This window comes from Macrobrachium rosenbergii, chromosome 8, assembly GCF_040412425.1.
Source record: "Macrobrachium rosenbergii isolate ZJJX-2024 chromosome 8, ASM4041242v1, whole genome shotgun sequence".
NCBI classification, from domain to species: domain Eukaryota; kingdom Metazoa; phylum Arthropoda; class Malacostraca; order Decapoda; family Palaemonidae; genus Macrobrachium; species Macrobrachium rosenbergii.
In genome coordinates, this window is record NC_089748.1 from 13,002,131 (window position 1) to 13,020,470 (window position 18,340).

Genomic DNA, 18,340 nt, shown 5'->3' on the forward strand with positions numbered 1-18,340 from the left:
TAGCAGCTTATTAATATCAAATTGTGTACTGGAAATGCTTTGCTCCAAGAAATAATTGTGTTTAGATGATATGTTTATATTTTCCTTGGCTAATGTTTTGTTGCCAAAACTGTAACTTTTATTAATATTTTTATATATAAAACTTATGGCCATATTATTTTAGAATGCCATTACTGTCATGATTCTAGCAGGGATAACTTTATCTGTAAATTCTTGCAGTTTAACTTCTTTATTACAGCATAGGAGTTTGAAAGCATCTTTTAAGGTTTTAGCCCACAAATATTGGAAAGGTATAAGAAGTGAAGCTTATTTAAGGTAAAAATCAAACAACTCTGTTACGTAAAGATAAATGTAAATGTACTAGCCAGAAACCTTGCTTAGAGTATCTAGAAAAAAGTTTTTAATATGTTTATTGGCAAAACTATAGCCATTTTAACCTCTTGGTGCAATGTATGATAATATAAGCATAATCTGCTGTGAATGTATGCTTTTGCCGCATTTGATAAGGGTTGTGTACTGTGTTGAAACCTGTTTTTTAATAGTTTTGAGCTTCTAGGTTTGTCTTACATTTTCTGTATTTAACTGTGTGATTGCATTTTATCTAGGTTTTGATTGCCTTGGCTGTGCATGTGTAGTGATATGCTTTGGTTGATTTCCACCTTACAGAAGACAGGAGGGGGAGGGAAGGTTGGAGGTGTATATGGCAGTGGTGTGGGAAGGCGGCACAGTCTTGGTCCAATTTTACCAAGCTTTCCTTCTGCCACCTTTGCCACAGCATCTACCACTTCCAACTCTGCAGCTATACCAGCAGGTGGCAGTGGCCAGGTAGAAGTTCTTTTGGTTTAGTTTATTGTAACATACTTTTTTGTTTTTATGCATTTTTGTGCTATTTCAGGCATTTTGGGTACAGTATTTTTTATGCATGCTTCTGGTAAAATGTGCATTCAGTATATGTAATGTTGGAAGAATGTGCAAGGTGAGAAATTTTTGTATTTTAGATTGTATGCAGTCCCTGGGTTATTAACAAGAAGCGTACCTGCATCTCCAGCCAGAAAATGTCTTAAATTATGAGCACATACTACACCTGCATCTCATGCATATAGACTTGTTAAGTATTTAGAATCGTATTAGATCAGTTTCTGTGTCCATAGGAGCAACCTTCATTCCATTTTCAAATCATTAAGTATTTTCTAGCTTTTGAAGGGATTTGAACCCTTAATTGTTGAAAGTTGAGACTTACTATTATTTTAACTATTATTTTAATACTACTATTTTAACTACAATGCTGCTGGTGTTGAGTACAGTCTGGTGTTTACATTTAATGTAACACTCCCCCCTCTTTAGCAAATGTCCAAATCATAGCAGTCTTTGAGATATTAGTGTATGTATTTTACAGTCTTTAACACATCTTTCATCCTCCTCTTTGTAATATGAACTTTCTAGTGCAAGTCATCCACGAAGCTTTGCATTTTGTACTCTCACCTGTTCAAAAGATCTTCCAGTATAATTGGATATGTTCATGTCCCAGTTGTATAGAGAACTACTGAACTTGTACTTGCATCACACAAATTTTGCACCTTCTAGCCTGTTACCTTAATTTTCCAGTAGCTCAGAAATCTGTCATTTCTGTGCTTTTGTTACATATATTCTTATTACCTTCTTTGTGCAAGCTTCAAAATCCAGTATATTGCAAAAGAAACATATAATGTTCTAAGTCATATGACGCTTGTCCCTCACCAGCACTTGGTGTTCTTTCTCTTCCCTCTTTTCACTGTTATCTCCTTTTATTCCTTTCAGGCACCCAGAAATCTTTTTCTGCCACAAATTCCATGTGTTTATTTCAGTAGCAATTATACCCTTGACTTCCCTTTTCACAGCTTTCATACAGCACCTCTCTGGACTGGACTTGTTGCTTTTCTTCCTCTCGTGTTCTAAGTTTTATTTTGTTTATGTTAATTTTCAGTCCTCCTTTCTCTGTTCCGTTTCTTTTTATCTTTTAAACATTTTGTAGACCTCTTCTGTTTAGTCTGTATTTACCAGTATGTTTTACTGGACCAAGCTTGCATTAGGGACCCTTGCCCTTCTTTATCTCTTCACAAAAAAAAGTCCAGCATCTCTCAGAGGCCTCCACTTTTACGCTCTAGATAAAACTGTAAAAAACTCAAAGCTGATCCTTCATGGTCACTAATATTTATATCGCATTATTCGAACACAGTACAGTACTGTATACCTGACACTGTCATCAATCAAGGTCTAGTGCTAAGATACATTACATACCATCAATTTCCTGTTTAGTCTTTCTGGTACTCTCTGCTTTGGTATTGACATTTAACATTTAATTTCTTCTTTAGTTCCTCTCTCTCTCTCTCTCTCTCTCTCTTTCTATGTGTGTATATATATATATATATATATATATATATATATATATAATATATATATATATATATATATATATATATATATATATATATATATATATATATATATATATATATATATATATACATATTTGTGTGTGTGTGTGTCTTGTACTGTAAATATCAAATTCATATTTGCATTTCTGATATTATATATATATATATATATATATATATATATATATATATATATATATATATATATATATATATATATATATATGTGTGTGTGTGTGTGTGTGTGTGTGTGTGTCTTGTGCCGTAAATATTAAATTCATATTTGCACTTCTGAGTTGTTATTTGTTACAGTGAATAATAATTTTTATATTTTTATCTCTTTCTCTAGAATATTAGAGGAAAAAGTGGCAAAGCCATTAAATGCAGTATACAACAGTTAGGTACAACTTCTATGCTTTGTATGAAATCTCTCATGTATCATTGTAAAGACTCCCAGTGTTCTTGACTTGCCTCTCATGAAGCCAAACTTATAATTATTGATTTTTAAGACACTTTTAACCCCTCCCTGCACCTTCTCCAATACTTTTTAAATTCTTCCCTTTGACTTTGTATACTGTTGTTGAAATAATCTTTTCTCACTTCTGATCCAAGGTCTTCCTTTTCAAATTTTCATATATTCTGCTGAGCTCATCTGCCAGTGCCTTTTAACTAACTGCTGGTTACTTCTGGTAGTTTTAAAGCTTTCTAATTCTTATAACCTTTAGCCTTCTCAACACTAATTTTTTTTATTTTCATCTATTTTCTTTGCCTCTTTTACACTTGCTCACTCTTTTCCCATTCACTTTCCTATTCCAAAACATTTTCTCTCTCTTGTACGATGTGTTGAGATTCTAACCCCATACCTCCAAAATTAATCTCTTTACCCTCACCATTTACTTTTGGGTTTCTTTCCTTTTTCCATATTACTGCACTTCTCCTCCTTTATTTTACAGAGCTTGAAGGTTCAGTTCATACATCTTGATTCTGCCATCATGTTTCTCTTTGATATGTATCCCTTCTCATATGTCACATCACGCACTTCTAGTACCCTTTGTATGCCTTTTGAAAGATGTTTCTGTGATGCATATTTTTATTATATTTGCTGATGCTTTTCTTTAGGTTATTTTTTTTTACAATTCAGTTTCTCATGCTTATTTTTTTAATTCTCTTAACACTCTCTCTTTTCTCTCTTTCATTCTTCCTTTCTTATATCTTGCTGTCACCTCAGCTTGTAGCAGTCTGTAGTGTTAGGCTTTCCTTACTTGCTAGAACAGCAGAGTTCTATTCTTTGACATCATTAATACTCATCAGCTTAGTAAAATCAGTCTGTGTTTCAGCTTTTCCTTTCATGTTTGTTATCATCTTTAAGGCTTCTGAAATCTTATATTCTTCAGCCTTTGTAATCCTTGCCACTGGCAAAATTTTAGTACTGCTTTCTCCCCCCTCCTGATTTGTTTGTCCTAAGCTGTATCTTCCCATCACATACTCAGACCCAACTATGTTCCAACACACTCATTAGAGAATGAAGAGGAAGCAAAATCTTCAAGTAAATAGGAAGACAGCAATGTCTAAAACCAAGTGATCTGTTCCTCTTCTGTTGCTTAGCCCTTCTGCTGTGTGGGTTAGTTCTTGTTTATTATTTTAGACATTTTGTGATAGCTGTTGTAGTATTATAATTTTAACCTTTTTACAACTATTGTAGTATTACAGTATATGTGTTACCCCATTGGTGTCATCAGATTTCCATGTCAAGATGTTTTTAACCCAGGGTTGCTGTGATACAAGATTATGTGACCTCAAAAGTTTGGCTTGCTTTCTATATGCATTTTGAATCATCAGGATTCAAACATGTTCTGTTTTGCATAGTTATTTTTCAGAAGGCTTTTTGTTGTCAGTGTTGAGGACCACTACATAAGACTTCTCTTTGGAAAGGATTGCATTGTCTTGTTAATTTATTTTCTATTACAGATGTTTTTTTGGGTTGATGTTTGAGCCACTTTATACTCCCTGAGACATGCACGATTTTTGAAAAATGAGGGTTATATGGGCCCCATAGAATAATTGATATACTGTATGGGAAGTTGTTGACTGCAGTGCATCAGAAACAAAGGAAATGAAACATGCCTTTGTTTAAATTTGAGTGTTTTTATTCTGTAATGCACAAATTTTTGGATGCCTGCATGTATGCTAATTTTTTTTTTCAGGAAAATTTTTTTATATACTTTTTAATTTTTGTCTTGATAGGAATTCTGAAGTCCACATATTTAATTTTGATCATCTTGATGAAAGAATTTTTACTTTCTACAATATTTTTGTGTTTTTATTATGAATGACAAAATTTAATATAATTCTCTTTCATCGCAAGATTTATATTGAATTCATTATAGTTGTCAGGCTCATTGAATATGAAAAAGCCCATGCTATTCATTCTATTCAGGTCTTTGTTAGATGACAGAGATTTGTTAGCTCATTGTTTTGGAACATTTTTATGTATTTGTTTAAACAGATGTTTGTAAGTTTAGTCTACATAATATGCAAAGATATCGTAGCCAGTCGTTTTAAAAATGAATCACTTGTTCAGATTTAACACTTAGCTGTAATTATTTATCTTTGGGGTTATTGTAGATATTTCTTGCTTTGTGAAGGTTGTCATGTACAGTCATTAAATCATGAAATTGTTGGCCTCAAGTATCATGATACCACGGTTGATAAGTAATACAGCCTTGTCAATCCCAGAGGTAAAATGGTTTTGAACTCTTCACACTTGCAGTGCACTATTTGCTGGATATAAAATTGGTGAAATGCAGAAGGAATTTTACAAATATTTTGCATCCTCATTCTTTCAAATTTCACTGATTTATAAGAAAACTAAAAAGGATATCATCACTAATTTTCAGTGACTTGATCAAATAATAAAAGTATGAGAAACAAGTGATGCTCTAATGAACATCACTTGTTTCATTAGGATATAGTAATGATAATTTTTTGCTGTATTTTCAAGTATAATTTAGCCAAAGTACTGAGTTATTTCTCAACCCTTGTAGGGCTGAGCTGAAGGATATGCTCATAAATAACAGTAATTACAAAAGGAAGGTAAGTTGGACAGCTTGGCAGGAGAAGAAAAAAATGTGTATGTAAAAAATAAAAACATTAAAGCAATACTGCTACAGATTGCAGGGCATTGCATACTAAAGGGTAAATGGTACAATATTTACACAAAACAAATATATTGATTTAATCTGCATTTTGCCAGACAAGTTACAAAGATAAAACTTGAAGAATACTAATGATAAATACAGTTGTTAGTTGTACATGAAAGTGATTTCATCATTATTAGTGGGGTGCTTGTGACATTGACCAAAATTATTGTTGAATGGTCAGGAGGCAAATGATCTTGGTACCCTTCTGGGCAACCAACAGAAATTGGTTCTGTTTAAATCATTTACTTGTAATTTTATGGTTTCTATAGTAATTTGTTTCTTGTTTATTATTTACTGTGAGTGTTTGCTGTTGACTGGTGGCTTATCATAGATGAGTGTTTTCTCTTTTGATTAACATTAGTAGTATTTTCCCAACAATAAACTTTCCTGTGAAGTCTAAAGGTGCTGTATAAAATCCTAAGCAGAGGCCCTGGAAAGAGGGCAAATTGGAACGTGGAAGTATGGATTCCCAAGGTCTAGAGAAGCAGTTAAGTCCTCTCTGCTTAGTCCTCTCTACTTAACAGTCTTCTGACAGACTCCTCAGTCTCCAGCCAGAATGGTGTCAGGCAAAAACCATAACCTCCTGAGGTTTCCAGAACAAGAAACGGCCAGCTATAGAATCCCAGCGTGTCAGGCTGAAAGGCCTTCATGGCCACCTTGTAACATGGAGACTACCTCACAACCTTCATTTTAAGATTTGAAGAGTAGAACCTCCAGAACCCAGGGCTCCCTATCAGTGCCAGAGGTGAGGAGACTGTGGACAGCAGAACTTCACCTCATCTGGCCACTTCTATCTTGCAACTTATACATAAAAATTCTAACTGTTGGACTGAGAGGGCAACTTTATCTGCATGTCTGTGAAGTGGCTCTGCACTTGTGAGACAAGTAGGGATGGCTTCTCTGACTTGAATATGAAGACTAGGGGAGTTGAGGAGTATAAGGCCTTTGACACTGACTTGAGGAAGACAAAGTTTAATAAGGATCCTGTTCAAGAAGCAGGCTTGTTCGAATGAAGTGATATGGGTGAATCACCCTGGTTGAAAATGGAAGCTGTAGAAGTGAAGGAGTTGAGCCTCTTCCCCAGCTCGTAAACCTAGTCTTGAGAGAAATATCTTAAGCCGTAAGGTTGGTAACATGTAAGGATCAAAGTTCCACAGAAGAAAGCAAGCTGAAGAGGCTCTGGAATTATATCCCTCTTCTTCACTGTCATATTTGCCATCTTGTAATATGCATAACAAAAGTGAAGAACAGAAGCATGTCCAAGGGAAAAGATTAGTTGATGATTCAAAGCTGCATCTTCTGCCAAAGCTAAAAGGGTACTGGTACCACTAAGAACTCATTCCTACCAATTAAAGAGTGGCAAACTATCTCTGTAGAATCTCCCACAATTGACAATTTATCTACTGAAGTCAGTATTGCAATTTCAGGATATGCATTGTCATGTTTGCAGCCCTCTATTTAAACAGGTTTGGTTTTTATTTATGTAAGGCAAGATTGTTAAGTCCTCTTTGGATGTTATAAAATGCAGGGAATGACTATTGTTATTTCTTTTACTAAGCCTGAGTCTTTGACAATTACTTCAGCACAGTTATTCAAGTGCTGGTGTTGTAACGCCTTCCCTAGCCAGTATCTAATTGTTAGCTGCAGGAATCAACTTTGAGATTTTTTGGTAGTAGTGTTATTATGTATTTTAGTGTTAGTTGTTTTGCTGTGAGAAAGAATGTTGTGATATTCAGTTTGGTTAATTTTTTTATTTAATTGCATCATAATCATGTACTTGACTAGGTGGATGATTACAATGTTATCACTTCCAACTCCCACTGAACAGAATATATTTAGGTAAGCAAGGAATTTCTAGAGCTATATCTTGCATTCATAAACTGCTTTATCTTTGTTATAATAAAGGGAATGCATAAAGGTATATTGTATAAAAAGTTTGTAACACAGTTTCCTGTAGGGAGTAGATTCTGAAGGTTATCAGTATCATGACAGGAAAGCTGATAGTGATCACTATGTCAGTGATATTTACAGCCGGAAGTGCAGATGACTACCACAATGTACACAAATGGTATACTTTCACATATAAAAGGTTATTGACCCTAAATATAGACCTCAAAGATGATATGGGGGATAGTAAAGACACCCATTGAACATGTTCCTGAGACGTAGGTTTTTGAGACATTGTCTGTGCAACTGAGAAGCAGGCATCTGTAATGCAGAGTCATATTCGCATACAAAATGGATATGTTATAGTTAGCCTTGCAATTGTATTGTATCTAGAACATTTGAGCACCCTCTTCCAGTATGTTTGTGAAAACATACATTTTGGAATTGTACTCTGATTGGAATTCAAGTCCATCAACACAAACTCTATGTAGAGGATAAAACAGGTTTTGACATAGGAAAAACCTATTTTTGATAGTCGCTGTTGAGTCCTCAGGGAGTTACCCTTCCATGGTCTACCAGAGCTCCATGGGTAAACAAATTAATGTCAAAGAATTCTCTTATAGCTGGTCTCGCGGCCTGGTATTGTGTCATAGTGATAAACACTGTAACACTTGATGGAGTATATAATGAACTCAAAGATAAGGGGGCACTTTCCCAAATCTGTACAGCGAGGCTGTATATCCAGGTTCTTCCATCATCAAAACTTGGGACGGTTTTGAGGACTCAGCAGCAACTACCAAAAATAGGTTTTTCCTACATCAAAATCTGTTTATTGATAGTGTAGTCACTTGTTTCGTCCTCGAGGAGCTTTACAAAGAAATTGACAGGTGACGAAAAAGGATTAAGTTCTCAATTTTTAATCCCAACACCCAAAAGGAAAAACATGTCTGGTCCGAGGTCAAGTCATAAATTTCAAGTCCCATTCTTTATTCCAAATACTCTTCAGGTTTTGGTACCAAAGAATAAGAAACTATACATGAACTTAGGTTTTAGGATGTAGTTCTACAGTGGCTTACCTAAGCATGCTGGGTTTGCTTGCAGTACTGTCGCCCTTTTCCCAGCGATTGTTAGCATACTCACCGTCAATATGACTCCTGGTTTTCTGCAGTAGCACCTAGGGGTTAGAACTAACCATTCCACCTACTGATACACAGTGTAGTCAGATTTGTTCGAGTTTGTGGCAGTAATGTTTTTAAAAATACTGCCTCTGATAACCACTTGTACATTCGGAGACTTCTTCGAAAGAGACATTTCTGAAGAAGGCCAATGACGTACTTACTAGCCTAATATCATGTAACCTAGGAAAGGAGTGTGGATTTGCCTTTTTAATGAGAGACACTACAATCATTCTCAGCCCTTATAGGTAGAGTGGTTAGGTAGTTTGTGCTAGGGTGTAGGAGAATTGGACACTCTGGGATGTTTGCCGTGACTTCTAGGTAAACCTTAAGTGCTGGAACTGGGCATAATGTCTTGCCTGCTAAATTGAGTTTTCTTATCAGAATAGATTTCCTTCTGAAAGGATCCTCATTGTTGGCCAGGAATGATGGGCCAAGGGACAATAATAATTGATGGTCAGCTGTTTGTGTGATGTATTGTCCCCGTCTAAGAGAGTCCAGTTCACTAATACAAGCACCTGATGCTAATGCAGTCAAGAAGATCGCCTTTTGTAGTATGTGAGTTGTGGTTGTATTGGGTTGACAGAAGTCTAAGCACCTTGTTCAGGGACCAAGTAATTGGAAGCCTTTCGGGAGCAGGTCTTTGTAGAGCAAAAGACCGCAAAAGGGAAGTGACAACTTCTATACTAGAGTCAATCCTGAATCCGTAAAGCAGGGGTTCCATTAATGCAGCCTTGTATGCCATGGTTGTTGTAACCACGAGGCATTTGTCTTCAAAAAGGTATATAAGAAAATTTAAAAGTGTTTCCATAGAAATCTCAACTGGGCTCTCAGTATGGATACAATCTAACCATATCTTCCATTTGAAGTGGTATTGCCGGATAGATGATGTCTGTAATTTTTGCACTAAGTACCTAGCGATGTTTGGTGAGTAATTTTCATGGTAGATAATATTTAAAAAATCCATACGTGAAGGTCTCAGCTCAGAAAGGAGGATGTGTAGATGACTTCCCTCCTACTGTCTGGGATAGAACAGCAGATGGTAGTGGAATTGATCTCTTCACCTGTTGTTGTTTGGCCAATTTGCGGCTATTAAGTGGGCTGTTCCTTTGAAGGTTAGAGTTTTGCTCAAGTCCTTCAAAATCTGGGACAATGGAGGAAAAAGATACAGTATATCGTCCTTCATTTGTTCCAGTCTTGTAGGAAGGCATCTCTTGCTGTTGCTTGACTGTCCAAGTTCAGAGACACATACTGGGAGTTTGTGATTCTTGTGTGAGGTGAGCAGATCCACTTCCGGTTGTGGAAGCATGTTGGCTATTGTTTGAAAAGAGTGGTTGTCCAATATCCACTCTGTTGAGGCTGTCATTTTCCTTGGAAGAGAGTCTGCTATTACTCTGAGAGACCCTGTGAGGTGAATTGCAGATAAGTACCACTAACTACCTTGCACCATCCGAAGGATGGCTAGCATTATCATATTGAGAGGAGGTGAATGTGATCCTGACCTCTTGATGCAGGACATTGCAATCATGTTGTTTAGACACAACAAAAAGTGTCTCTCTTCTGGAAGTAAGATTTTTTCGAGAGACAAAAAGACAGGCATCAGCTCCAGAAAATTGATATGGCAATTCCTCAGAGTAGCTAACCACCTCCCTGCCACCTGATGATCCTCCCAGTGTCCTCCCAACCTGTCAATGAGCCATCTGTGTGTATTGTCATGCACAGACGGAGGATTGAGGGTGACCTGTTTTGCCAGAGATTCCTTCCAGGTCCAAGGCCAAAGTATCTCCCCAACTTTTTTAATCTTTTGATGAGGTTGGTCTCGCATCTTTTTTCTTGCATCGATAGCCAGAATTTGTTCACATTTTTAGTTACAATCTGAGTAATTTATTGGATCTATTACTGATTCGGACTGCAGCAGGCCCATCATATGTTCTAATTGCCATCTGGAACTCTGATCTGTGCCTTCAAAAGCTCGAAGATTTCAATCTTTTGATATTGTAAGGCGTTATTCTCCTCTCTCTCTCTCTCTCTCTCTCTCTCTCTCTCTCTCTCTCTCTCTCTCTCTCTCTCTCTCTCTCTCTCTCTCTCTCTCTGGACTATACTCCTATCCGGAGACTTTAACTTTCCTTTTGTAGAATGGAAGAACAAATAGGAGACTGTGGTTGTATTTATACATATAAAAAAGAGAGCAATAGTAGCGCAGAAGATAAGAGGCAATTTGAAAAGCTATTAGATATGCTACTAGAGCATAACATTCAGCAAATAAATCACCCGCCAACAAAGAATAAATATTTTAGACCTGAGTATTTGTGAATGAGGTGAACTATGTTAAAGAAATAATAGTATATAACATGAGTATTCGACCATGTCATAGAACCAACAGTCCGATCTGTTAAAACACATTTAAAAACAGAGAAAGGGATTTTAATAAAGGAAAATTCATTTCTGAGGAAGGTCCTGTAAGGCCCGGTGAAATTCCATACAGCAATTTAATTTCTAGGTATAAAATGCTAGATATAGCAGAGAAAAGAGCTTTCAGGAAAGCTGCTGGGGTTACTACCCCAGTCGCAGCGCCTTCTAGGAAGGCGTCATATAAGTAAGGGTGAGGAAATACCACTACCACGGAAACCTACTCGAAAGATCTCTCCTTATCAAACCCCGAACAGAGCGGTGAGCCGCTAAGCAGCCCCCACACTCAACACCCACCAGGACGGCTGGCACTAGCGCCACCTACCTCATTCCATGCTGGGCTTTAACCCCCAGACTTGGCATGTGCAAAAGAAAAGGGGTGGGGGAGCCATATAGGTGAAAGTCAGGTGGTCATCAAGACACGGGATCTTCTCGTGAAATAGATTTTTCCTTTGTCAAAATCCCTTCTGAGTTCAGTCCCGTCAGCCGGTGAAATAGTGACAGAGAATCATGCCAAGGCCAAAACTCAATAGAAACTGGGTAATCTGGAAGAAAAACATAAATCACAAAAGCAGTTTAATGAGGGAATCTCTTACATGTGAGAAAAACACTAAACCTAGGGTACATCAAAGACTTAAGACTAGAAAGACAAGGGGAGGTCCCCGGCATGACAGGGAAGGGATCCCCAAAAGCACTTAACGCCGTAAAAGAACAAAATTACACGAAATTGGATAGGTACAATGGCGTATGCAACGCAAATGGTATATACAGTCTTAAAACTACACACGCAAACTTACGCAAACACATAAGAGATCAACCAAACCGAATTAAAACATACAGTGTATATACAGATACCTGGGGTACATATGCAAATTAAAACCGCCTCTAGTACCCCACAAGATTATGGTAACATGTCAGATTACAGTTTCACTAACAAAGACAAAATACATCAATATGAGGAGCAAGGCAGTGAGGCATAATCAACCAAGAGGACAGAGAAGCAAATGAGGCAGGCGGGCGGGTGGAAAGGGAGGAAAAGGATATGATTGGTTAAGGCGGGAGATGACACTTCCCACAGCTATGGTAGAAATTTCAGGCTTCAGCTGCGTAGATAGTGGCGTTTAAACACTAGGGTGATTTAACCCGTATATTTAGTCAACTCTGAGAAATCCATACAGAAAGTAATTAATGGAAGTAGCAACTGCTCAATATCATGAACCTTTTAGAACTGAATCTGGTTGGTTGTTTAATAAAATATAGAATTTGTTGTCTTATACCATTCAGTGATATTAGTGTACCACCTTCTCCCCGATAAAAAAGAGGACCCGACTTACTCTCTGTGGAGTTCTTAAAAGGTAAGATTTAAGGTATGAACTGGACATAAAGACTGGTCTTGTGGAAGGCACCACCTTCCAAGGAGACCACCTGTCTTGTGGGTCTATGTTTTGGCTAAGAATTTAGGATCAGGGAAAGGAGGACCTCCGAAGGGAGGAAGTTCACAAAATGATCATCCCTAGTGAGAGCTGACAGGCTCTGAGATTCTAGCACCTGAGGCCAAGCTTAATCAGAAATAAGGCTTTTTCTTTAACAGATCCTGATAAGAGCATTGAAAGTTATCTATCTCGATGCTAACTTAAGGATCGTCATTGAGAAAACCACGAACGGAATGTGGGCGCAGCATGGTCTTGATGCAGCTTGATGCTCTGGGAAGGGATGAAAATAGGAGTCTGTAAGGTCATGATTTTAAGTCGTACAGGAATACTTTCTTTTAGGGCTGACTTGGTTGTGGTAATAGTGGCTGGAGCAAGGCCTTTTCAAACAATGATCTAGAAAGAAAGATACTCCTAAATTAGTCGCCATAACCTTGGCTTCAGATGCTTTTAGGAAGGAGGCTATTTGACTGCTGAGTCATACTGTCTAAGAGTAGAATCTCTTTATCTGACTCCAAGAAATAGAGTGTTGACAGGGTCAATGTTTGCTCCTTTTTGGCTGCGAATTTTATAAAGTCCATAAAGCTAGGCATTCTGAATTTTGAGGAAGCTGACACAGTCTTGGTTTGTACTGTCTGGGCCAGTATGGGCTTGGGAATCCAAGACCTGCAGTCCCAGTTCCCAAAGAAGAGGGAACCACTGCTCTTCACAGTAGGGGCCAATAGGGCCAGTTGACCTTTGAATGTCCTGAGTTTGTGCAATACTTTCAACAGTAAATTTATTGGAGGGAACAGGTAAATTTTCCCATTTGTTCCAATTCATTGTCATTGTGAACCGTGGCGATGCCTGAGGGTCCAGGTTGGGGGCCACATAACAGGGAGCTGCTTTCTGTCGCGAACAGATCCACTTGAGACCCGGAACCCGGGCGCAAATCCATTCGAAAGATTCCGTGTTCAGGACCACCCGCTTCCAACGAGTCATCCTGACAGGAGTCCGCCACCACGCCTGCACTCTCAAGAAGGGGTGGTGGCTGACAGGTGCCAGCTGCGGCTTGTTCGGCCATAGGGAGAAGATGGCAACCATTACTTGGTTTATTTCCGACCTGATTTGAGCCGCCCTGTTGATGCAATGAACTGGGTACCACCGCGCTGTCCAATACCAACCTGATATGAACCGGCTGGGGGCGGATTTTCTTTTTGAAGTCAGAAAGACTGCCATAGCTTCCAGGGTGTTTATATGGAACTGTTGGAAACATTGTGACCAAGTTCCTGTACTTTTGTTTTGGGAATGTCCCCCCAGCCGCTTAGGGAAGCGTCTGTATGGATAACTAATGCCGGAGGGGGAAACTGAAGCGGAACTGACTTGGAGAGGCCCTTGACAGAGGTCCAAGGCCGCAGTCTTGTTTTCAATATTCGAGGGATGGAGGAGACCCTGTCTCTGAGCTTGACATTGGCTCGACTCCTCCATACTCTGTTTATGTCTTTGAGTTTCGCTTTTAAGAGCAGGTCTGTCACTGAGGCAAATTGAAGGACCCATGACCCTTTCTTTGATCATGGATGCCGATTGATTTTGAGAAACTTTCTGGTGAGAGATGTCATCTCCCTTTCTCTTGGGAGGTGGAGACACCCAGAGCAGACAAACTTCACTGCAGGCCCAGCCACTGAAACCGGACCTCGGAGTCAGATGGACTTTGTCTGTTCAGTTGAAACCTAACGCATTCTAGGAAGTTGATGACTATGGTCGTAGCCTTCTGACACTCCAGAACCGTTGGTGCCCAAAATTATCCAATCGCCCAGGTATGCTGCTAGGGATATCCTCGACCGGAGTTGCTGAACTACCGTGTCCGCCAGCTTGGTGAATTCCGCTAATGTTTAGGCTGGAAGGGCATGACCTTGAAGGAGTAGGCTTGATTCCCGAGTTCAAACCGAGGAACTGGTATAGTTCCACGCGAATCGACGCAGGATAGTAAGCGCCTGAAAGATCGATGGGAGGTGGTGACGGCTCCACGCGAAGTAGAGTCCATACCTGCTATTGCGGGCATGCGAATTTGTCGCATTTTATGTAGAGATTTAGACGCGATGATCCAGGATCACTCTTTGCTGATCTGAGTCTTTTTGGGAACTGTGAATAACCTGCCTTGAAATTTTAGGTGCCTTACTTTCTTTATTGCTCATTTGTTGAGCAATTCTGCCACATAATCCCGTAGGATTGATGAGGGTGGTTGGTAAAACTTGTTCGGAGGAGGAGGTTCCTTGATCCAATTCCAACCCAGGCCTGACACTATACTGTGTGCCCAAGGGCTGAAGTACCATTGTCCCTGAACCAACAGAGGCGATCAGCCACCTGTGTTTTCTCAGTGGGAGGGAGTGGGTTTGTTCCTCTACCACGCCCAGGTTTTCCCCCTTTGGGGTGGTGTTCGCCTTCCTCTGTGAAAGGACCTGCCTCTTCCCCTTTGTTATTCTATAAGGCCGTGAAAGTAACCCCTGCCCGAGGTGGGATTGTAAGCTGGTGAAGTAACATACGAGGGTTGCGCAGTAAGGGAATGAGCTGGTTGACTCAGCACACATATTGTTGGGGGAGAGCTTTTGGAGGTGGGGAGGACTGCACGCTGTCGCAGACTGGGACGGCTTGAACTACTGGGCTCGCTGGTGGGGCCTTTATGTCTCCTAAAACGCTAGCCTCCCTTCGTCTGGGGACCAGATTCAGGGGTCTATGCTTATAGGTGGGGATGCCCCAACGAGAGCGCACTCTGGTTGGCCCCTTGCAGCCTCTGGACATAACGGCCGTAACTCCTCTTCTGGGAAGAGGTTAGTCCCCAGATCGAGCTCTTATGAGCCTCGTTAGGCTCGTGACGGATAGAAGCGTTTTCGAAGACGAACTTCCTACATTCCAGTCTGGCCATGATGAATTCAAACAGGTCAGACTGAAAGCCAGCTAACAGGGATTTAGCTAAGACCTGGAAAAAGGGTTCGTCTGCGCAGAGACGGCAGTGGCTTCTGTGGAGGCAGACGGAGTTCAAGGACCGGCTAGCTTTAGTCCGCATCGAACCTGCCTTTAAAGATTCGCAGCTTGGGGAGTTCTTCGCTAAACCGTGAGGAAGCACAGAGGGGGTCTAATTTCCGACTGAAGGTGGACTTGAGCTTCCATCCAGAACTCGCCACTTCAATGGAAAACCAGGGAGGTGGGGTCTGTTTTTAGCTGTGGTAACGGATTACCATCAAAGCACGCCGGGTCAGTAGCCAGGCTAATCTTGTTTAAGCAGGAGTCGGTGGGGTTGGGTTCTGTAAGCAAACATAGTGAAGCGTCTTCTTGAAGGGAGTCAACTCAGGTTGTCTGCCTGCCACCCGTCAGAGTGCGAGGGAGAGACGACTGGAGCTTGGTCCCTGGGGATGATGACAGTCTCCCTGGGACCTTTATCCGAACGTATCCAAGCTTCCTCAGTCAATCTTACGAAACCTGGATATGGGGGCAAAAGATCGTGGGAAGAACTCCAACTCCTCCAACCGCCTCGCATCAAGACCTCAATGGTTGTTTGCCATCATGTTGATGGCCCGGAGAGCGAAAACGCCAAGGGCTGCCAGGATCGAAGTTAGCGGAGTTCCGCCGTATCAGGAATGACATACTGCGGTTCAGCTGGGGGTGGGTTCTTCATTCCCGCCAGCATGTTGTCATAAGCGGCAAACTTCTCCGAGATCTTACTGTCATATGTGGCAAACTTTTCGGACATCTGATTAAATTTGTCATTAAAGTCCTCGGAGAACCTTTGGAACATCTTCTTTCGCAAGGCAGGTTGGCGAGGAGGGCTTGATCTTGATGCCCTCTTTACTCGCTTTGCCGGAGGAACTAGATTCTGCTCCCGAGGCTACAGGTGCTGAGAGACCTAGCTTTGACGGGGAAAGGCGAGTGCTTTCTTGGAGGATCTGAGGACTTATGCCCTTCGCTCTCCATGAAGTCTTCAACTCTAACTTGGGGATAGCTGATGGAGCCTCTGTCACCCAAGGAGGAAGATCTCCCAAAACCTGAAAAAGAGGGGACAAAGGAAGAAGCTAGAATCAAAGGGCGCTCAGCCTCACTACCTCACTTATCTCGCCATTTCACCCCCAGGTCCTGTTCAACAGCCATCGGTTCAAGGTCTAAGTTCAAGGCGCGACGCCCTGAGAGACTTCTGAATAAAGAATATCCACTTGGGGTGGTTGGGTCGATCCCGGATCTGCTGATGATGGGGTAGCAAGATCTTCATACCGCGGCCGCCACTGCGCGCCGTGAGCAGGTCCTCAACTGCCGAGGATGTAGGGGCTTCCCCGACGGGACATTCCTTTCCAACCCAGCCACCCAGGCCCGGAGAGATTCCAAGGTCGACTTCCAGAGGACTCGTCCGCCTGAAAGAAAGCCAAGAATTGAAGCAAAGGTGAAAAACAGTCCGGAAACCACATAAACAAAATTCAAAAATGAGGAGTACAAACGGAGGAAGAATGTCACTTACCGACCATCCTGATGGTTGCGCATAAGGCTAAACAAACTCACAACTGGCCGGGTGCCAGACTACCAGGTCGCTAAGTCGGACCGCCGCAACTAGCGCAGGTTCGCACACTACGCGATCGCAAGGCTGTTGCAGTGACGAGTACACCCCGCCCTCACAGCGGAACAGTCTGTAAGTGGAAATCTAATGAGAACGCTCTAAGCGCGATTTAAGGCTGGAAAGCGCCGGAATTTCAACTGCAGCCGGAATACTCCGGTGGAGAAGAAATACTTTAATAAACTAGGCCAATAAGCTTCTAAAATACACCGAAAGGGCAAGACTACCAGACCCCGAACAATTCGGGAATGGAAGGAGCGAGACAATAGGGACTCGCCGGGATTCCGTTGTAATTATAACGGCGGAACCGCGAAGAACCGACTCATGTAAAACTAAGGAGAGTACCAAGATAACAAACTTATCTAAATATCAGTCAAAAATAATAACAATAAGTGATTTAACATCCGAGACCGGAGGGATCCGGCTTCCTTATAAATGTGAATTTTTCCATTTACTTCCCCGCTGAGAAACAACAAGACAGCAAAATGCTCGCCAGATATACATGCCAACATAAGCCGGAGCAATTATATTTTACCCTATCTACAACCCGACGGGAGACGAGGTGTGGGATAGTGTCTCAACACGCTCAAGCAAAACGTAAATCACCAACTCTAACACAGCGATGTTAGAGACTGTATGGGAGGGAGCTAACCTCTACCAAAAGGAGTCCCGAACTCGAGAAAACGCCATCTAGAAGGCCACCCGCTACAAAGAGAGCAAGGCTGGAGGGGGAGGGGTGAGAGAGAGGGTAGGCTACCAGGAAGGGAACAGGAGACAGGGAAACATAGTGACCCGCCAACTGCACCTCACCCAAGAATAATGAACTTGGGAGGGTAGCTCATCACTGAGGCCACGCAGCCCGATGCCCGACTCCTCTACTTAGGGCGAAGCTCAATAGGACCCAACCTAGTATAGGCTAGGAAAAGTAGAGGAGGCGGAGGGGAAGAGGAAGCAACAGGGGAGAGAAATTTTGTGCCGAGAACCAACCAGGATCGAGAAGGGGCAAGGAGGCGACTAGCCTAGAGGAACACATCCAAAGAACCTCATTCCCCCAAACAAGGAAGAGAACCATGGGCCTACTCTGCCAATTAAAAAAACGACTCCCTCGGAGGAAACAGCAACCAAACTCCTCAACCTGATGACTCTACACCTAGGCAAGGGGATGGGAGCAAACCAGCCTAACTCCACAAAATAGCCATCACGCATGAAAAATGGAACCAAAATGTGCTCAATAGAGTGCGTAGCCTAC

At 41.1% G+C, this 18,340-nt stretch overlaps 1 protein-coding gene across 1 annotated transcript in view; it reads left to right on the forward strand.

Moving 5' to 3' along the window:
* Nucleotides 1-18,340, forward strand: part of Iml1 (GATOR complex protein Iml1) — a 596,567-nt gene that overhangs the window by 419,740 nt on the left and 158,487 nt on the right. The window contains 1 exon segment of the mRNA XM_067107292.1: nucleotides 667-825. Coding sequence (XP_066963393.1) covers nucleotides 667-825 — 159 coding nt within the window.